The following is a 16,604-nucleotide window of genomic DNA, read 5'->3' as shown; positions in this document are numbered from 1 at the left end:
GGGAAAGAGCCAAATCACGTAAATAGTTTATCTCCTGCTTAATATCTCAGCTGCAATTACTTCTCCAGTTATTCAGCTTATTCAGCTGCAGATTGTTAAGATTTTTATCTTGCAGCTACAATGAATTCTCAGAGAAAAAATCTAGACCAGGCAATGTAGGTGTTTTCTTTTTAAAAGGGAGGGGAGGATCTTTGTGGCTTTTGAAATCACATTAGGCTATTTCTGTTTAAAAAATGTCAAACTTGCAAAAATCTAGTTTTCAGAAAAGCTGAAGCTTGGCATTACTCAACATATTTATTTCTATGTAGGTTCTTTTAACAATAACCATCATTGTGTTATCCAAGAACTTTGGGGAGATTAATTAAACCATGTGTGTTGAATAGATTAAAGACCATGGGCCCCTGACATTGTTTTACTAACGCTTTAGCAAAACCTTTGCTTAACAAAGCTTCAGCTTTTAGTGGGCCTTCCTTTTTCTATACCCTTTCCCCTCTCCCCCTCACCCCCCACACACACTTTTTCCCCCTTATGTTGTCTTTTAACCACATTTGATTCCTTCTTTTTTTGTTTTTTTGGAAGGTGACTTGGCTTGGTTGGGCTGTTAAAAATATAACTACCAGAGGGTTTTAAGACCTTTGCAGATTACATACCTGGAAGTTGACAAGTAACACACCTTCCAGGAAGATAAGGAGACTTAACAATGAGGGAACAATTGATTGGCATACATATCAAAGTAGTAAAACAGAGAATATCTGTATGGTTATTTCTGTGGTAAGCAGTGTTTTTTATGTATTTATTACAAATTACTGTGTTTTTATATTTATTTATACGATAAACTACAACAATAATTTAGATGTTTTAAGGATTTCATTACACTTTCAAAATGTAAATCCTGTGCACTTTTTTCCTATCTGGTTTACAGTGATTTAGTGTCTAACAATACATAAAAGATGCAACTGTTCTATGTACTTGGTCTCTGCCAGCAATCTTACCAGCTCGCAAATACAAATTAAAGGCTCTCTAGTGATACCATGTTGTTTTATTAAGCTTCATAGTACTAAATGCAGCAAGGGGGATAAAGCCAAACCAAGCAGGGCTAAGGTCCAACCAGTCCAGCCACTAGCCAAAATGTGACTGCCACCTTTCATCTAGTTATCTTTCTATTCCTCTGTTAGTTCTAGTGGGGGAAAATAGCATATGTATTTTTGTTTGTTAATTATGAAACTGAGATTTGATTAGAGGAGGCAATGTGCTTTCCACTTGGAAGTGACAGTAGCAAGTTTCGAGTGAAAGATCACATGACGACTATCAAAGCGGTAATATTACAAAGACAATATACATAAATCTCTTTATTTTATTTGTTGGTTGACATCTGGAATACAGAAACCATGATTCTTTGGACAATTTTTTTTCCTGTTTCACTTTTGCTTCTAAAATAATATAAAATCCTATGAGACAAGACTCCCTTTTAATTACTCTTCATGTATTCCTTTTGGAAATTCCATGTGGATTTCTACAAACTGTTAACACCCTCCACCACCCGTAATGAACTATAGCTAAAAAGACCTAGGCAAAAATTCAAAAGCTATTCTTTAGACAAAAATATTTCTATCATCCCACCAACAACCATATGCTATTTTAAAAGTTCATTCAAAATGAGTTAATATAGAGCAGGTGTTTTCAACCTTTGTTAATAAGTGTGCCCCTTCTGTCTCAAAGTTTCAGCTCATGTGCCCCTTTATATTAAAATTAGGGAGGGGGGAGGGGCTGAGTGCATATGCACACTCCCCCCCCCAGCAGGTAAGTTTGTGGGAGAGGGGAAAGGGCCATGGGGGAGCCCGCGATGAGGTAGGGAGCGGGGCAGAGACAGGGGTGAATGGGGCCCTAGGTGGGCTGGGTCGTGGGACAATCAGAGCCTGGGAGGCTCATCCAGGGGTGTGGGTGAAGGGGGGCTCTCGCTGCTACGTGCACCCTAGTGGAGGCCCAGGGGGCACATGTCCCTCTGATCTGTGTGCAGGGCAGAGGCAGCTGCTGCTGCAGGGTTGGCTTTGCGTGGCACTGCAGCTTCCCCGGGAGTGGTGCAACACCACGTGTATCCAGCGGGAGCTCCCCCTGTACCGTTTACAATGTTTTTAAATACTCCTAGGAGTACGCATACTCCTGGTTGACAACCACTGATCTAGAGGAACCTAAGGAAAAGAAAAGAGGTCTGGAAATCACTATTTATCAGAAAAAGTGGCAAAATATTAAGGATTATGGGACCAAATTCTATCCAGTTTTAGTAGAGTTGTAGTAAGGTCATAGCTGTGACGGTCCTGGAAATATACAAGGTGGACTTGAAAAACTGCACTTTGTGATCAAAAGCTTGTCTAACATGTCTCCCAACTATATAGTTGGTTCATTGAAAGATATCAGCCAGTATTAGGGAGGTACAACTACACTGACATTAGAGAAGTTAAACTAGTGGGTCTCATTCAGGGTGCCATGAGAAGCCTTCAAGGGAGTTGCAGAGCTGGCACCATCACTTCAGCCAGGTGGAAGTGTCCAGCATGCCTTTAGTTCTAGGACAGGCATGCCAGGCAAATGAATGAATCTAAAGAAACTCCTCTGCTACAGCTCCTTCCCAGTCTGCTTGGCACAACCCCTCCTAGGAACAGCGCAGGGGACAGTTCTACCATGCAACAACTGGGTAAACAGGGCACGTGCTACTGAGGCACTGAAATGGAAGAGAAGGCTGATGGACTGACAGTAGGGGTCTGTGCTCAGCTTGGGCTCAGGCAGAGTTAGCTCCAGTGGGACAGACAGACTGCCTGGCCAGAGTCAGGATTCCCCCTTGTAGTCTAGCTCTCCCCTCCCCTTGCTCCTGTGCAACAACAGGTACTTTATTAACACTTCCATAGCCACAGCCAAATTACAACCTTTACAGCTGATTACCAGCAATTCTAAGAGGGTTAATGGAGGAGGGTGAGAGAGGCTGACATGGTGAACTCTGCCCTGGGTACCCACTGCAAGTCTTCAGTCCCTGGGTGAGCCCATGCTGTGGCAGATAAGACTGGATCCCCCCATCCCACTTCTGGTCTCAGCACAATATCCCCCTCACATCCCATCCCTAATGTCCAGGGCACAGAAATAACTAGTTATGCCATTATTCGGGGTTTTCAATTGGGGTGCTGTCAAATTCAGGAAAGCTATGGAGGATACCTGGAGTTTGAAAAGGTTGTGAACAACTGAGTTAAACTTTCTTCCCCAGACACAGATTTTGCCCAAAACCTCAGTTCTATACTCCAAGAGTAAAAGACTTGGCAACAATTAAATAAAGTTACTTGGTGACAAAGTGTAAAGTGACATCAACTAAGACAATACCATATTTACCCGAATACAAGATGGCTGACTAAGATTAACTTCCCCATATAATTAAATTATATACATAGAAACTTTATAAATTTGTTATAATTTCCCATGTACAGAATCTAATTATTGGGGGGTCATCTTAAATTTGCCCCCCCCTACAATTGCAGCAAGGCAAACAGCCGTAAGGGGACAGGAGACATAGGGGTGGTAAGAGAGCAGACAGAGGGGGAAATCAAATGGCTTGAGACCTACCCCTTGTCCTCTGTTCCCCCTATCACTTGCCCTCCCCTGGTGCCTGTGTGCCCCGGCACCTATCCCCCTCATAGTGCCTGCCCCAAACTCCCCCCAGCCCTATGCCTATACCCCCTGGTATCTTCCCCCTGTGGAGAAAAGGGCAGAGGCATCAGACAGAGGTGCAGAGGGAAGGAAGGGGGTCAGGTGGCAGCTCAAGCTGCAGCTGTAACACCAAGACTGAGCCTAAGCCTGGGTTGGGGCTGGAGTTGGAGCTGCAGCAGCCACCTGCCCCTCCCACCCCCTACTGTACAGCCTTGTACAGCACTCAAATCCAAGATGAGGGGCTTTCCCTCCTATATGAAAATAATATGGTATTGATTGAGAGAAATAGAAAGTATGCACCTAATCATAATGTCCATTTTTCTTTGGCTAGGTGAGTCTAAAATAAAAGCTTTATATAGCTGCTAAGTTACAGCATGATACAAAAGTGATAGAAAACAGAAGCGGTCATTCTAACTGGGAACTGAATACACAGCAAATGAATATTATTACAGGGTATTCTTCCTTGGTTAGGTTAGATTTTCCCCACCCTACTTAGCAAAGAGAATTAAAGATGATAAATACTTCAGAGGTTACATGCTTTAGGGCTTTTTATATACTTAAGTGAATAGGGATCTTACCATCATATCGATTGGGTGAATCAGTGGCTTTCTGAGGAGTTGCCACTCGTAAGAATATCTGTTGCCTCCAAGAATGTCGGCGAGTCCGTATAGGGCTGTCACTGCCAGCACCCTGCTGGTTTTCTTTGGACTCATAGTCACTAAAATTGCAGAGTACAGAATGATTTATGAATGAATTATAATGACACAAGGTAAAGTCTGCTAATACTGTGAACGGTGTCAGGTTTCAAAGAATATTAAAACAGAAGCCACCAAATTGGTCTAAGTGACCTGCACATGCTGGGCCAGATCCCCAGTGTTAAATGTGTGAAATTCATACCTCTGCAACAGGTCTGCACAGGGGCACGTGCAGCAGCCAGGCTAGTGACTGGAAAGAGCATCCAGCTTAGTCCGGTTTAATAGTTAAGTTACAGTGTCAATATTTTTGTGATAATATATAAACATACACAATATATGTTAAATACACAGTGCATATCCATATTCACATGCCTTTACATTCTGATATTTCAGTGCCTTTCACAAAAATCTTGATGTTGTTATAGAGGTGCAAAGTGCTATTACTGCCTTTTATGAACGGATCTGAAAAAGCTTTATCACTGTAAAATTAAACCCCACAATCTCCTTGTGAGTTAGGCACATGGGACACCTATACACAAGCAGCGAGGTTGCTTAAACACACTATAATTGCAGCGTGTCAGAGCAGACTTGATTAATTGAGTCTGCTGGAGTGTGGTAATTACTACGCTCCAGCAGCCTGCACCATCTTATGAATTGGTGAGCCTGCACTTAAAAATGGCAGCAGGGGCACTTTATCTAAAGCTTGTTTGACAAGCTCTCAGAGCCACTCTAATTAAAGTGCCTCCCACCACTCCTGGAGCATGTACAGAAATACCCATGGGCACTCTTCTCTCAGATACATAAGCTGAGGAATACAGAATTTACATGTCTTGCTCCGGGTTACAGAATGAAATCAGAAACAGAGCTGGAAATAGTTCCCAGGAGTCCCGGGTTTGTTCCTTTGTTTTAAACCAGAGGCTACTCACAGAGCTGTCTGTAACACTGAAAATTAAATTATTAATAGCAATGCTGTCTTTCAGCATTGCTATTAATGACTTTACCTGCTTTAAGGAATTCAAGTCATTCCTTTTATTTTTCTTTTCAGCAACCCTAAACTCTGACATACTTGTTACTGTGATCATTATGGAAGATATGTAAACTTCAAAAAGCTCTGAACTCAGTAACTGGGTTTGTAAGCCAAGAACCATCTCAACACTCTCATCCTGTCCTTCCAACTGAGGACACTGCTGTCAAATGGGATATGCCATGTATTTCTTAAAGGAGAATTCACTGGTGATGTGAAAACAGCCTTTTGGAAAAGAGTAATCAGCCAATGAAAATATATAAGTACATGTAATACTGTCACAAAAGCAAAGTTTGGAAATGCGTAGAATCTATTTTCTTCATATGTGAGAAACTGTAGGTAGCCTCTGACCTTTAACATTTGCATTTAGATTATTTCATGTATCACATGCAAGTGAATTATAATAATATTAATCATTTTACAAGTGTAAAAAGTGTTGTCTCAAAATCAAATTTAACAAGACAATTTTATCTTCAGGCATAAAAAGAGCACCCTACCTTTTTGTGCTCCTAAAGTCAGACGCGTTATTTTCATGTACAGGAGCCAAAAATTTTAAGAAATTTGGCACAGAGGAGGAAGAATGAAGCCTTTTCCTTAGAGCAGTATGGTAGAAGATGCTGAGAGTGCAGTTGGGAAAAGTGCAGTTTAGAATGAAGAAGTGTAAATGCAGAGTAAAAATCGTACACAGTGAAAGTTTCAAAACTGAAAAGGAGCTAACACTTGGAGTCATAAAACACCAGGGAAAACAGAGTTAAGATTAAAACTGTTTTAATCAGTCCTACTCTGAAATTTGTTTTTAGGACACTTCAAACATTCTGGTATGACTCAGTATCTTTTCATAAATTCATGCCCCTATGCTTTAGTCAAATTCCTCACAATATATTTAGGATTATAGGAAAACAAGGCTGGAAGGGATATCTTAATGTCATTTAGTTTATCCCCCTGCTCAATGCAGGATCATTTCTGACTAAACCATCCCAAGTCAAATGTCCACGCAAGCTGCTCTTGAAAATTTTCAAGGATAGGTGTTTCAACAACATTAAGAATTTATAGCAGCTCTAAAGCTTAACAACTGCTAAAGTTGATAGGCACATGTCTGATCTGCATTATGGAAAAGAGGGAAAAAGTTGACATTTCTGTATCCAGCTTGTAAGCAAAAAAAAAAGAAAAAAAAAAAGCTTAGAATTTTTAACCTATACATTATTTTTTCTGCATCTGATTAGTTGGGTATGTTGCTCTTGTTATATAGCAGAAGCCATCAAATCTCATTACAAACATTTTGGCAAATATGACTTGGTTGTAACCCCTTCTCTCCAGAATGAGCTACCTAAAGCTTCTATGACATTCAGAGGAAGCAGCTGAATTTGAACAATTGTGGGTTCAGACATATGTCACATTTAAAATGGACTTAGCCTGCGGTAACAGTGGAGTGGGTACATGATACACAACCTTGCATAAGTCATTTTGCTCCAGGGCAAAATTACTCCTCAGAGGCTGCATCGACACATGTGATAGACTGTGCAGTTGTTACTGCACAGTCATTTAGTAGTCGCACATGCAAGTACTAAATGACTGCGCAGTAACTATCATTACTGTGCAGTACTGTCGTTACTTCGCATACTGTCACCACAGTTTTTTCCCCACAGGGTAAGTGTTTGTTCAATGCAAATTCACTTCCCCTTCCACCTAATAGCCAGAGGCTATAATAGCACTCACCAGGGACAGCCAGCCAGCTTTGTGTCTAATTTTCACCAAAATGGTGCATCTGGATTGCAGTTGGCACTGCCTTACAAAAAAGATGGTGAACAGGGACGGTGAGATTAATCTGGAACAATCACTTGCATTAAGTAAAACAATCCTTTAATATCTGGTGAGCCAGTTTGCAAGGAAAATCAGCCCAGCACATCTCCTGACCATAACTGCATTTTGCTCACAGAGTTATGGTAGCTTGGCCTTACAACACACAGATTTGAAACTGTAAATTCACCTGAGGGCTTCCCATCATATATATTTCTAAGTAGCAGCCCTTTGAGACATGATACAGAATCACTTTCAATGGTGAGGAAAGACTTATTAAAGCAAGTGTCACTGCAGAATCGACTCGGGAGGCAGGAAATCATCCCTTTTCCTTGGCGACTGGGAAAGAGGAGGAGAAACTGGGTACAAGGAACTGGAGAGGTGTTTTTTGAAGTGAGGGTCAGAGGATGGAGAGGATTTGCATAATTAGACTTCTGCCCCGGTGCAGTTCCTGAGGAAGAAAAGGGGAAGCTCATCTCGGATAACGTAAGGCTAAATAGTAGTAACTATTTAATTTTTTTTGTAAATATAGAACAAGTAGACAAGTCCTACAGCAGACATGGTTACGATGCAGATTCTGCCTTGTGTACTTTCTCAGGATCAGAAGGATCAGTGTCTCCCTCAACAGTGCTGCACAAAAAGGCAGAAAAAGAAAAAAAGAGAATGGCATGACAGAAAACTTGCTAACGAACAGTAACTTTTAACAGTACTCCCCAAGGACATTTGTCTGGCCAATCTCTTGGAGCTAAAGTAAACAGTCTGAATCAAATGACTTTAGGAGGCAACTGGTCTTATTACCTTTCAGGGAAAGGCAGGATGAATGGCTCTGTCTGTCTGTGTTCTCATCGAAGGAAGGAATGCCAAACTATCACTTCATGGTGCTGAAGGTAATGGAACAACTAGAGACTGAAATGGCTCTTCACAAGTCTGACATTTCTTGACCTATTTTCTTGACTTGGTTAAATTTGTCTTTCAACTCTTATCGAGTAATTTTATCCCTCCCCTCTCCTTTTCTTATTCACAAGGCACAGGAACTCAGTTCTTCCTTACGCTAAACAGGTGGTGTGACAGAAGGCCACCTCTGTTTCTCCCCTAAACTCTGCTCTCTGACAATTTGATTAGGATGGGCTCAGCAGAGGATACACACCTTATCCTATCTCTTCAGGTAACCTGAGCTGGATACATTCCTGAGGGAGGGGGGAAACCTGCTCCCTCTGCCTATGTGACTGGCATCACATACCTGGGTGAGGGGCTTGCTCCCTGGGGAGCTAGGAACTGCCAGTCTGCCCAGCAACTAGTGATGCATTTCAAATTGGCTGGCTGACAACCAAGACGTGCTGGCCTCCATTGGACCAGGTAAATGAGGTCACAAGGGCTATATAAGTTAAGGACTGCCCAGGAGGAAGAGGCAGCAGCCATGAGGAAGACTCAGAGAGAGAGAAGAGCTGAACCATCTGAAACTTGCTCTCTCTCTCAAAACTCACGATCGATGAACTGCCTGCCTCCAGAGGGAATCTCTACCTGCCTCTGGATGATACTTGTGAGTAAGTTACCTGAGATCTAACTAGATATATAGCTTGCAGTAACTCAGATGCGTGATCAAAGGCTACATAGCCATGGGAGTTTGCTCTATGGGATTTCTCTGTTATTGCTCTACCCTGTACCCTATTCCAACCCTACCCCTTAAAGCCAATAAAGTTCTCCTTTGTACCTAGTGTGGGAGACTTATTGGGACTGGGTCTAGATTATGCCTTGGGGTCCCTTTGGTTCGGCTGACTAAGGGAGACCACTATTTGTGCTTCTGACTGAGGGAAGCATCCCAAGTTCTTGAAGTGAATCACGTACCCTTGAGGGCTACGAGGCCTGTGTTCCCCAGGGTGCGCAGATCCAGAATAAAGCCCATCCCTGGGTGGTGGCAGTGGAACCCCCAGGCTAGTGGGTGTGCTCCAGGAAGGGGGTTAGCCAGACGTGAGGCGCCCCCCCCAGGGAGGCACTCAGAGCCTGGAAGGTGGACGGACGCAGTGAGGTGGGTGGCTCAACACAGGAGCACCCCCTCCTGGCCCGCCACAGGTGGAACTGAATAATTCTGGAGAGAGAAAGCTGGATCAGTGTCCTTGGTATCAAACCTCTTGCACAGGTTAGGCACTACTGCTACCTAATACATAACTAGAGCAACTGACCCTTGCATAACAGGGGGTGTGTGCATGTGTGCACACAAGTTCCTGAAGTAATTTCATTTGATTGAAAGAAAAAATTCCATCAAGTGTCTGCATCAAAATACAGTGCTTGAGGAGTTACTTTCCCCCTCAGACTATCTGCACTCCACTACCTGCAAAAATCTTAACTTTCAATTATTCATACATAGCAAGCTCTGGCACTACAATACTGCATGTTTATGATACAATAAAAGAAACTCTATGCATCTACTATCTCACCTCTTTTGCGTAACATGCCCACTTTGTTCTCCACTTGAATTATGCTTTAGATTTTTTAAAAAGTTGGGTGAAGAGGCCGAAGGACTGAGACGAGCTAAGGGAGTTGGAGATGCAGGTTGACCAGAACAGCTTTTAGACTCCTTCATAGATGTGTTCAAACTGTACAGTGAGATTCCAACCATGAGTATGGAGGTGAGGTAAGAGAAAGAACAAATTACAGGAATAGACAGAAAAAAACAGAGTAAGAATGTGTCGAGGGTACTTGATATTCTCTTTTAAAAGAGGCCTGCCAATAGTAGTGAATGGTTATCTACATTTCTGAATTAAGGCTCTAGCACAGGGGTCAGCAACCCCCGGCACGCATGCCGAGCATGGCACGCGAGGCCATTTTCCTCGGCACGCATTGGGGCCGGGGCCAGGGGTGCAGCCAGCCCCAGCTCTGGGTAGCTGCTGCCAGCTGGGAGCCTGGGCTGCGGCTAGGAGGCTGCAAGCCCTGCTGAGACCAGCCTGGGCACCATAGCTGGCAGCAGCTACCCCAGAGCCTGGACCAGCTGCAGACAGGAGGCTACAAACAGCTGCTGCCTCCCTGCCCCGACCCTGGCTGCTAGGAGTGCAGTGCCGGCACCTGATGCCTTCCTGGAGCCTGGGGCTGGAAGACAGCTGGGGCTGGGGAGGAAGCAGCTGTTTGTAGCCTCACAGCTGCAGCTGGCCCAGGCTCTGGATAGCTGCTGATAGCCATGGAGCCTGGGCTGTTTGCAGCAGGGCTTCCATCCCCCACAGCCACTTGCTGGAAGGAGCCTGGGCTCCGTGGCTATCAGCAGCTACCCAGAGCCTGGGTTAGCTGCAGCCGTGAGGCTACAAACAGCTGCTGCCTCCCCCCCCCCGGCCCCAGCCCCAGCCCCAGCCGTCTCCCAGCCCCAGCCCCAGCTGTCTCCCGGCCCCAGCCCCAGCCCTGGGCTCCAGGGAGGCAGGAGATACCGGCAATGCTCCCCACTGTGCTGCTCTCGCCACCGCTCTGAAGCAGCGTGTGGGAACCGGCATGGCAGGGCACAGCGGGGGGCGGAGAGAGCTGCCTGCCACTCTGAGCTCCCCGCTGCCCTGGTCACACCTCCCCTGCAGGTGGGGGCAGCAGTGAGGGCCACAGCCCTGCATGCTGCCCACGCTGCTTCTCTGCATACAGGGGAAGTGTGACCCAGGCAGCATGGAGCTTGCAGCAGCAGGCAGCTTCCCTGCATGGCCCGTCTGTGCACTGCCGCTCCGGGTTACACACACTGTGCTCCCAGCCCTGCTGCCCTCCCCTGGGCCCTCTGGAGTGCAGCGTGTGCGACCCAGAGGGGTTTCACAGGGAAACTGCCTGCTGATGAAAGCTCCACGCTGCCCTGGTCACACTTCCCCCTACGTGCATGGGAGCAATGTGGGCAGCATGCAGGGATGTGCCCCTCGCTTCTGCCCCCACCTTCAGGGGAAGTGTGGCCATGCAGCGGGGAGCTTGGAGCAGCAGGCAGCTTTTTGCGCCCCCTGTTGTGCCCTGCCCTGCCGGGTCCCACACGCTGGCCCAGGTTCTGGGTAGCTGCTGATGGCCATGGAACCTGAGCTGGAGGGCAAGGGGCAGCAGGGCTGGCGGACAGGGGATTTGGGTGGAAGACAAGGAGCATGAGCAGGGCTGGGGGGCAGGGGCTTTGGGTGGGGGGACAAGGGGCACAAGCTGGGCATCCTGCCATGTACCCCCTGCCCTCATTTTGTTTTTCTGGCATGCCAGCACTCCAGCACCTTCCAAGGTAGGCAATGTGGATTTTTTTGGCATTCCGGTTGCCTACCCCTGCTCTAGCAGCAAGGGACTGAGCACTTTCCCCTAATGCACAAGTCAGCAGTAGAGAACACACAAGCGTGTGCTGAAAGGCCCTGATTCACCAAAATACCTAAGTGCATATTTAGCTTTAAGCCTTTGAGTAACCTCAGTGAAATCAAATGAACAAGTCATTTGTAAAGAGAGACATGCTCAAGTGCTTTGCTGGATAAGAACACTTTGGAACCTACTTTTATTCTTAAGAGATTTAGCAAGAAGTTGCCTTGATTTCCAAGTTTTATTGGAGTGAGGTTCTTTTGAAATTCTCATCTGTAGTACAATTTTTCCCCAATTCAAGTACTTATCCTATATCATGTTACTGGGAGTGATTCCATTAAGAGACCAATCTTTTGAGGAGCCAAATGAAGTCAGAAGGTTAGATCCACTTTTGAATGACAGCAAACTAAAAGAATATTCAACTTTTAGCTAGAATATCAGAGGGAAAAGGATGAACTGACTGAAGAAGCAGCTACAAATGTTAAGGCAGCTCCTGGTGGTACCAAGCCAACAAGTTTTAAGTCCTAAACTACACTACAAAAGTCATTTAACATTTAAGGAACAAAAGTTCGAAAAAAGGCCAAAAAGGTAACCCAGGTTATGTTTCCTTTTACATACCACAATTCTTTTTTTCCTGTCATCACCTATTTCAAACATGTTCTTTGACTGCTCTGCTTTCTTCAGGGAAAAATGAGCTGATGCACATACACACTTCCAACTATGTAGATTACATAAATCAGCAATTTTGGCAGACAGATGCCTACAGACAGGAATGTTTCCACAGTAATTGAAAAAAGCCAGAGAAAGGGAAGGAAAAAAGGCTCAAAAAGCTTAGTAAGGTTTCATGGAAGTCTTTCAAGGAGAACATTCAGGAATATTAGCAATAAAATTATCAGTAATCTGTTTTTGTGAGTATAGTTTGCAACGAACCAAGAACTGATCAGACTCCTGATGCCTGCTACTAGTAATGAAGTTTTATGCAGTTTTTTTAATTGACTTAAATATGTTAAATGTGAACTGACCAACAGTTCAGCTTTCTATATCACGTAAGTTACACGTTTTTTCTTCATAAATATACTACACAGAGCTGTCATTTACTTATACAACCCTCAGATCCAACCAAAAAAAAACACCTGATCATCTGAACAAGAAGAAAGCACCCCTTATTATCCATCCATTATTATACTTGCACAGGAAATGGCTTTCTGACATTTACTGTGGAATTGCAAGTGTCATGTTTTATTTCCCTCCTTGAATACACACAAAATTAACATGGCAGTTGTTCTTAATTATCACATATGCTCTAGAGGGATAACACTGCTATACACATTCCTTAAATACTAAGCTTCTCTTTCATTAAATTAACATACCTGGTATACTATGGACTTCCCATAATATGCCCCAAATATATGAAAAAATATCCTGCTTTTAAGTGAGTCTTACTTTCGCTTGTGAGGAGTCTCTGTGCTCACTGAATGATACCTCATTAGTTTCCTTTGTGGAACAGATGGTGATGTTTCAACTGCTTCCAGAGGTTCCTGGCTTCCAGTGGGCAAGTGACTCAATGTGTTTGCTCGCCGTCTAAAGCTTGGCTGAGATAAATTATCGGGCTGCTCATCAGGATGACTATCTGGCTCACTGATGAGATCATCTGCTGATGCATCAGTCTTGACAGGACTTTCTGATGGAACTCGAACTTCTTTTTCACACAGAGATGGCTCCTAGAAATATATATAAAAATGACACGTGAACGTATATGATTTGAAAAATATTTTAGGTGGTTCTCAATCCCAGGTTATTTTTGACATCATAAAGCAATTTGCTTTATACTATAAACTGATTTATTTCTAAAAGACAACCTTTTTGTGCCAGATATATACTTCCTGAAACATAAGGCCATGAAAATAAATACAGGCCAACATTTCTAAAACTGAGTGCCTAATCTTGGGCACTGTAATAGCAGAGGCTGAACAAGCTGATCAGTGGTAAATTCCACTGGACTGATAGAAGTTCCACCCTTCTCAAAGCCAACCACTTATTTCAGTGCCTGTTTAGACTTTCTACAAGGAATTTTAGACCAGTGATTCTTGACCACGTTGCCACAGTACCCTGGGATGCCTTGAGATGCTTTCAAGGGTGCCATGGGCTGCCTAGCAATTGTTAGCACTGTTAGGTGGGCAAACAAGATTTACAAAAATCTTGTTTATTCACAAGATAACCCCAGAGATTTCCACAGTGTTAAAAACAGAAATAGAAATCCATAGTGTTAAAAAACATTCTGACCTGGTGTGGTTTTTCTGAGTTTTTGGAATGTAAAATTGATTTTTGACTACAGAAAAACAGTACCACAAGTGAAGACTAAGAGCTGGCATTTTCCATGGGGTGCCTCAAGTCTAATGTGGGCTGCCTCAACTCTAAATAGGTTGAGAACCACTGCTACAGACATTAAGTTATTACTGCTCTGCTTTATCTCACACAAAACCTACACCTTTTCCCCTCAAACTGGGGTGTATTAAGTGGGAAAGCTGATTGGGGTAGAAGAATGCTTTTTAAATTTCTGCTCTACAGTGCAGCAGCTGTTGCATTACTCTTTTTTCATTATTCTTCACTCTAGAGTGACACAGGTATGATCCAACGATGGGGAGTCAGGGTTCAGAAGCTGAGGCGACAATACTCTATAATACAATCAAGCTCAGAAGCAAAAACCAAGGGTCACAATATTTCATAGATTTCATAGACATCAGGGCTGGAAGGGACCTCGGAAGATCATCGAGTCCAGCCCCCTGCCCAAAGGGCAGGAAGTCAGCTGGGGTCATAGGATCCCAGCAAGATAAGCATCCAGTTTCATCTTGAAGGTGTTCAATGAAGGCGCTTGAACCCCCTCCGGTGGCAGGCTGTTCCAGACCTTGGGGGCTCGGACAGTAAAGAAGTTCTTCCTTATGTCCAGCCTGAAACGATCTTGAAGTAGTTTGTGACCATTCGACCTCGTCATCCCTTGGGGCACTCTGGTGAACAAACGTTCCCCCAGATGCTGGTGGTCCCCCCTGATAAACTTGTAGGTGGCCATCAGATCACCCCTGAGCCTGCGCTCTGCTACTAGTTATATTGGTTGTCAGTTTGATCCAATGCATGCCAGGGGCCAAGCAGGCCCATAGATCGGGAACTGAAGAATCCAATACAGAGGACAGGGTAAGCAGGAACAAGGTGTTGAGGTCCAAGACAGGAAGCAGATTGGAGAAAGGCTGGAGGCAGGACAGGAGGGTTTGAAGCAAAGGCAGGGTTCAGAGCCGGGAGGTCCAGGACAGGAGTCAGGCAAAGTCTACAGCAGACATACTAGGAGAACTGCTGCAGGGACAAGGTCCTGCAGGAATTGGAAGGGTTTCATAAACCTTCCATCAGGGGTTTGTAGCCTCCATTGGTTATCCCAGGTCACCTAGATCCCATTAGGAAACTCATGGGAAGGCCAAGGCTGAGCTGGAGCAAGTGCATGGCTAGTCTCCTGGTAGTACTGTAGCCTGGTTCTCTGCTAGTGGGTGCTGTCAATCAGGCTTTGAATCCCAGGGGCCTTAACAGTGGTGTTATCATCTCTCCTTTTTAAAGATCTTCATGTTTTACTAATCAAGCTAAACTTTCTACCTGTTAGCTGCTACAGACCTCTTCCAGCTTCACAGTCTTGAAGATTCTTGAACACTTTTTAAAATCACAGGTCCACCCCTGGAGATTAGACTTCAGCAGCAGCTAGAGCAGTGGCTCAACTTTTTCTTTGATGTGGTTGAGAAGCACTGTTGGTGCTGCCTCAATTTACCTCAATGCCTCTCAACTGGGTGTTGCTACCTCCAGATAAAACTGTCCCACATGCCTGCTGTACAACCAGCCCAGGAAGGGCTGCAGTAAGTGTGCATAGTTTCTGTGGGTTAAGTGGAACTACCCTGTGCACCTCTGTTTCCAGGAGGTGCGTGGAAGAGGCTGAAATGGGAAAGGCAACAGCCGAGCCAACTCCTGCCTGCATTATCCTGATAGGAGAGCCAGTGCAGCAGGAGTGCACGAGGCAGTTTTATCTGGCTGCCTCCTTGGCAACAGTACCTCCACTGCAGCACTCCTGAATGGGGTTTGCTGTGCCTGGTTGAGAACTGCTGCATCAGAGTTTCAGCTTTAGTTAAGTAGGAAAGAGAAGGGGAGTCAGATGAAGATTAGGCTCTGTCCTTGCTTTACATCGCTCTGGAAAAATCTTTTTCTCTTCTTTAGACTTTTCAAAACTAAAGTATGTATTATATTCTGCAGTATGTTGTATGTCAGAAAATATAGTATGTGTCTTGGTAACTGAAACAATTACCATATTTGCCCACATCCAAAATGACTGAATTTACAATGATTCCCCAATAATTATATTCTAGACATGGAAAATGTATAAAAGTGTTATAATTTTCTATGTCTAGAATCCAGTTATTAGAGGGTCATCTTAAAATGTATCCCCCCCACCACTGCAGCAAGGGGCCAAGCTTCAGGTGAGTCAAGTGGCCTGCCCCCTGCCACCTGTCCCCACTACTTGCCCCACTGGTGCCTGCTTACCTCCATGCCTGCCCCTGCCCCACACTGAAGTGCCTGCACACCCCTACCACCTAAAACCCTCACCACTTGCTCTCACCACAGTGCTGGCACCCTCCCGCACCTTGTCACTTGTCTCCCTTGCCACCTGCTCTGCACCCTTTCCACCCCCCGCCACCATGCCTGCCCACCCTTTTCCCATTCCTACCTTCCCATCAAACCTCCAGCTCCAGCTAGAGTCCCGCCCCAGCCTGGGGCAGGAAGCACAAAGCACGTGCTGCCTCTGGCCCCAACCTGGCCAGGCAGCAGTGGTGGGAGTGACAACTCTGATCCCAGCACCAGCCCCGGAGATTGTACCAGAGCTTCCCCCACTGCTGCTTCTGCTACTGCATAGCTGGGTGGGGGCTGGAGGCAGGATGTGGTCTGTGCTCCCTGCCTCAGGCCACAGCAGGGCTCCAGTTGGAGCCAAAGATGCAATGGGAGAGTAAGCTGTGGTGGAGAGGAGCAAGGGAGGGGAGCAGATGGCAGGGGGCAGCAACTGAGGCTCTGACTCTGAATCCAGGATTGGAGTTGGGGCT

At 45.0% G+C, this 16,604-nt stretch overlaps 1 protein-coding gene across 9 annotated transcripts in view; it reads right to left on the bottom strand.

Moving 5' to 3' along the window:
* The window catches only part of TBC1D1 (TBC1 domain family member 1), a 192,621-nt gene that overhangs the window by 54,382 nt on the left and 121,635 nt on the right, over window positions 1-16,604 (bottom strand). For 5 of the 9 annotated variants that reach the window (XM_006030903.3, XM_025212589.1, XM_006030908.3 and 2 more), the window contains 4 exons: window positions 12,925-13,202; window positions 9,639-9,797; window positions 5,904-6,023; window positions 4,266-4,405 (listed from right to left, as the gene is read on the bottom strand). In XM_006030903.3, the coding sequence (XP_006030965.1) occupies window positions 4,266-4,405; window positions 5,904-6,023; window positions 9,639-9,797; window positions 12,925-13,202 (697 nt within the window). Of the gene's footprint in view, window positions 1-4,265; window positions 4,406-5,903; window positions 6,024-9,638; window positions 9,798-12,099; window positions 12,242-12,924; window positions 13,203-16,604 lie in introns of those variants that run through there. The other 4 variants (XM_025212592.1, XM_006030904.3, XM_006030905.3 and 1 more) reach the window with 4 other exon arrangements.

The sequence above is a fragment of the Alligator sinensis genome, unplaced genomic scaffold (assembly GCF_000455745.1).
Source record: "Alligator sinensis unplaced genomic scaffold, ASM45574v1 scaffold412_1, whole genome shotgun sequence".
Lineage (NCBI taxonomy): Eukaryota > Metazoa > Chordata > Crocodylia > Alligatoridae > Alligator > Alligator sinensis.
This window is presented reverse-complemented; position numbering and strand designations above follow the sequence as displayed.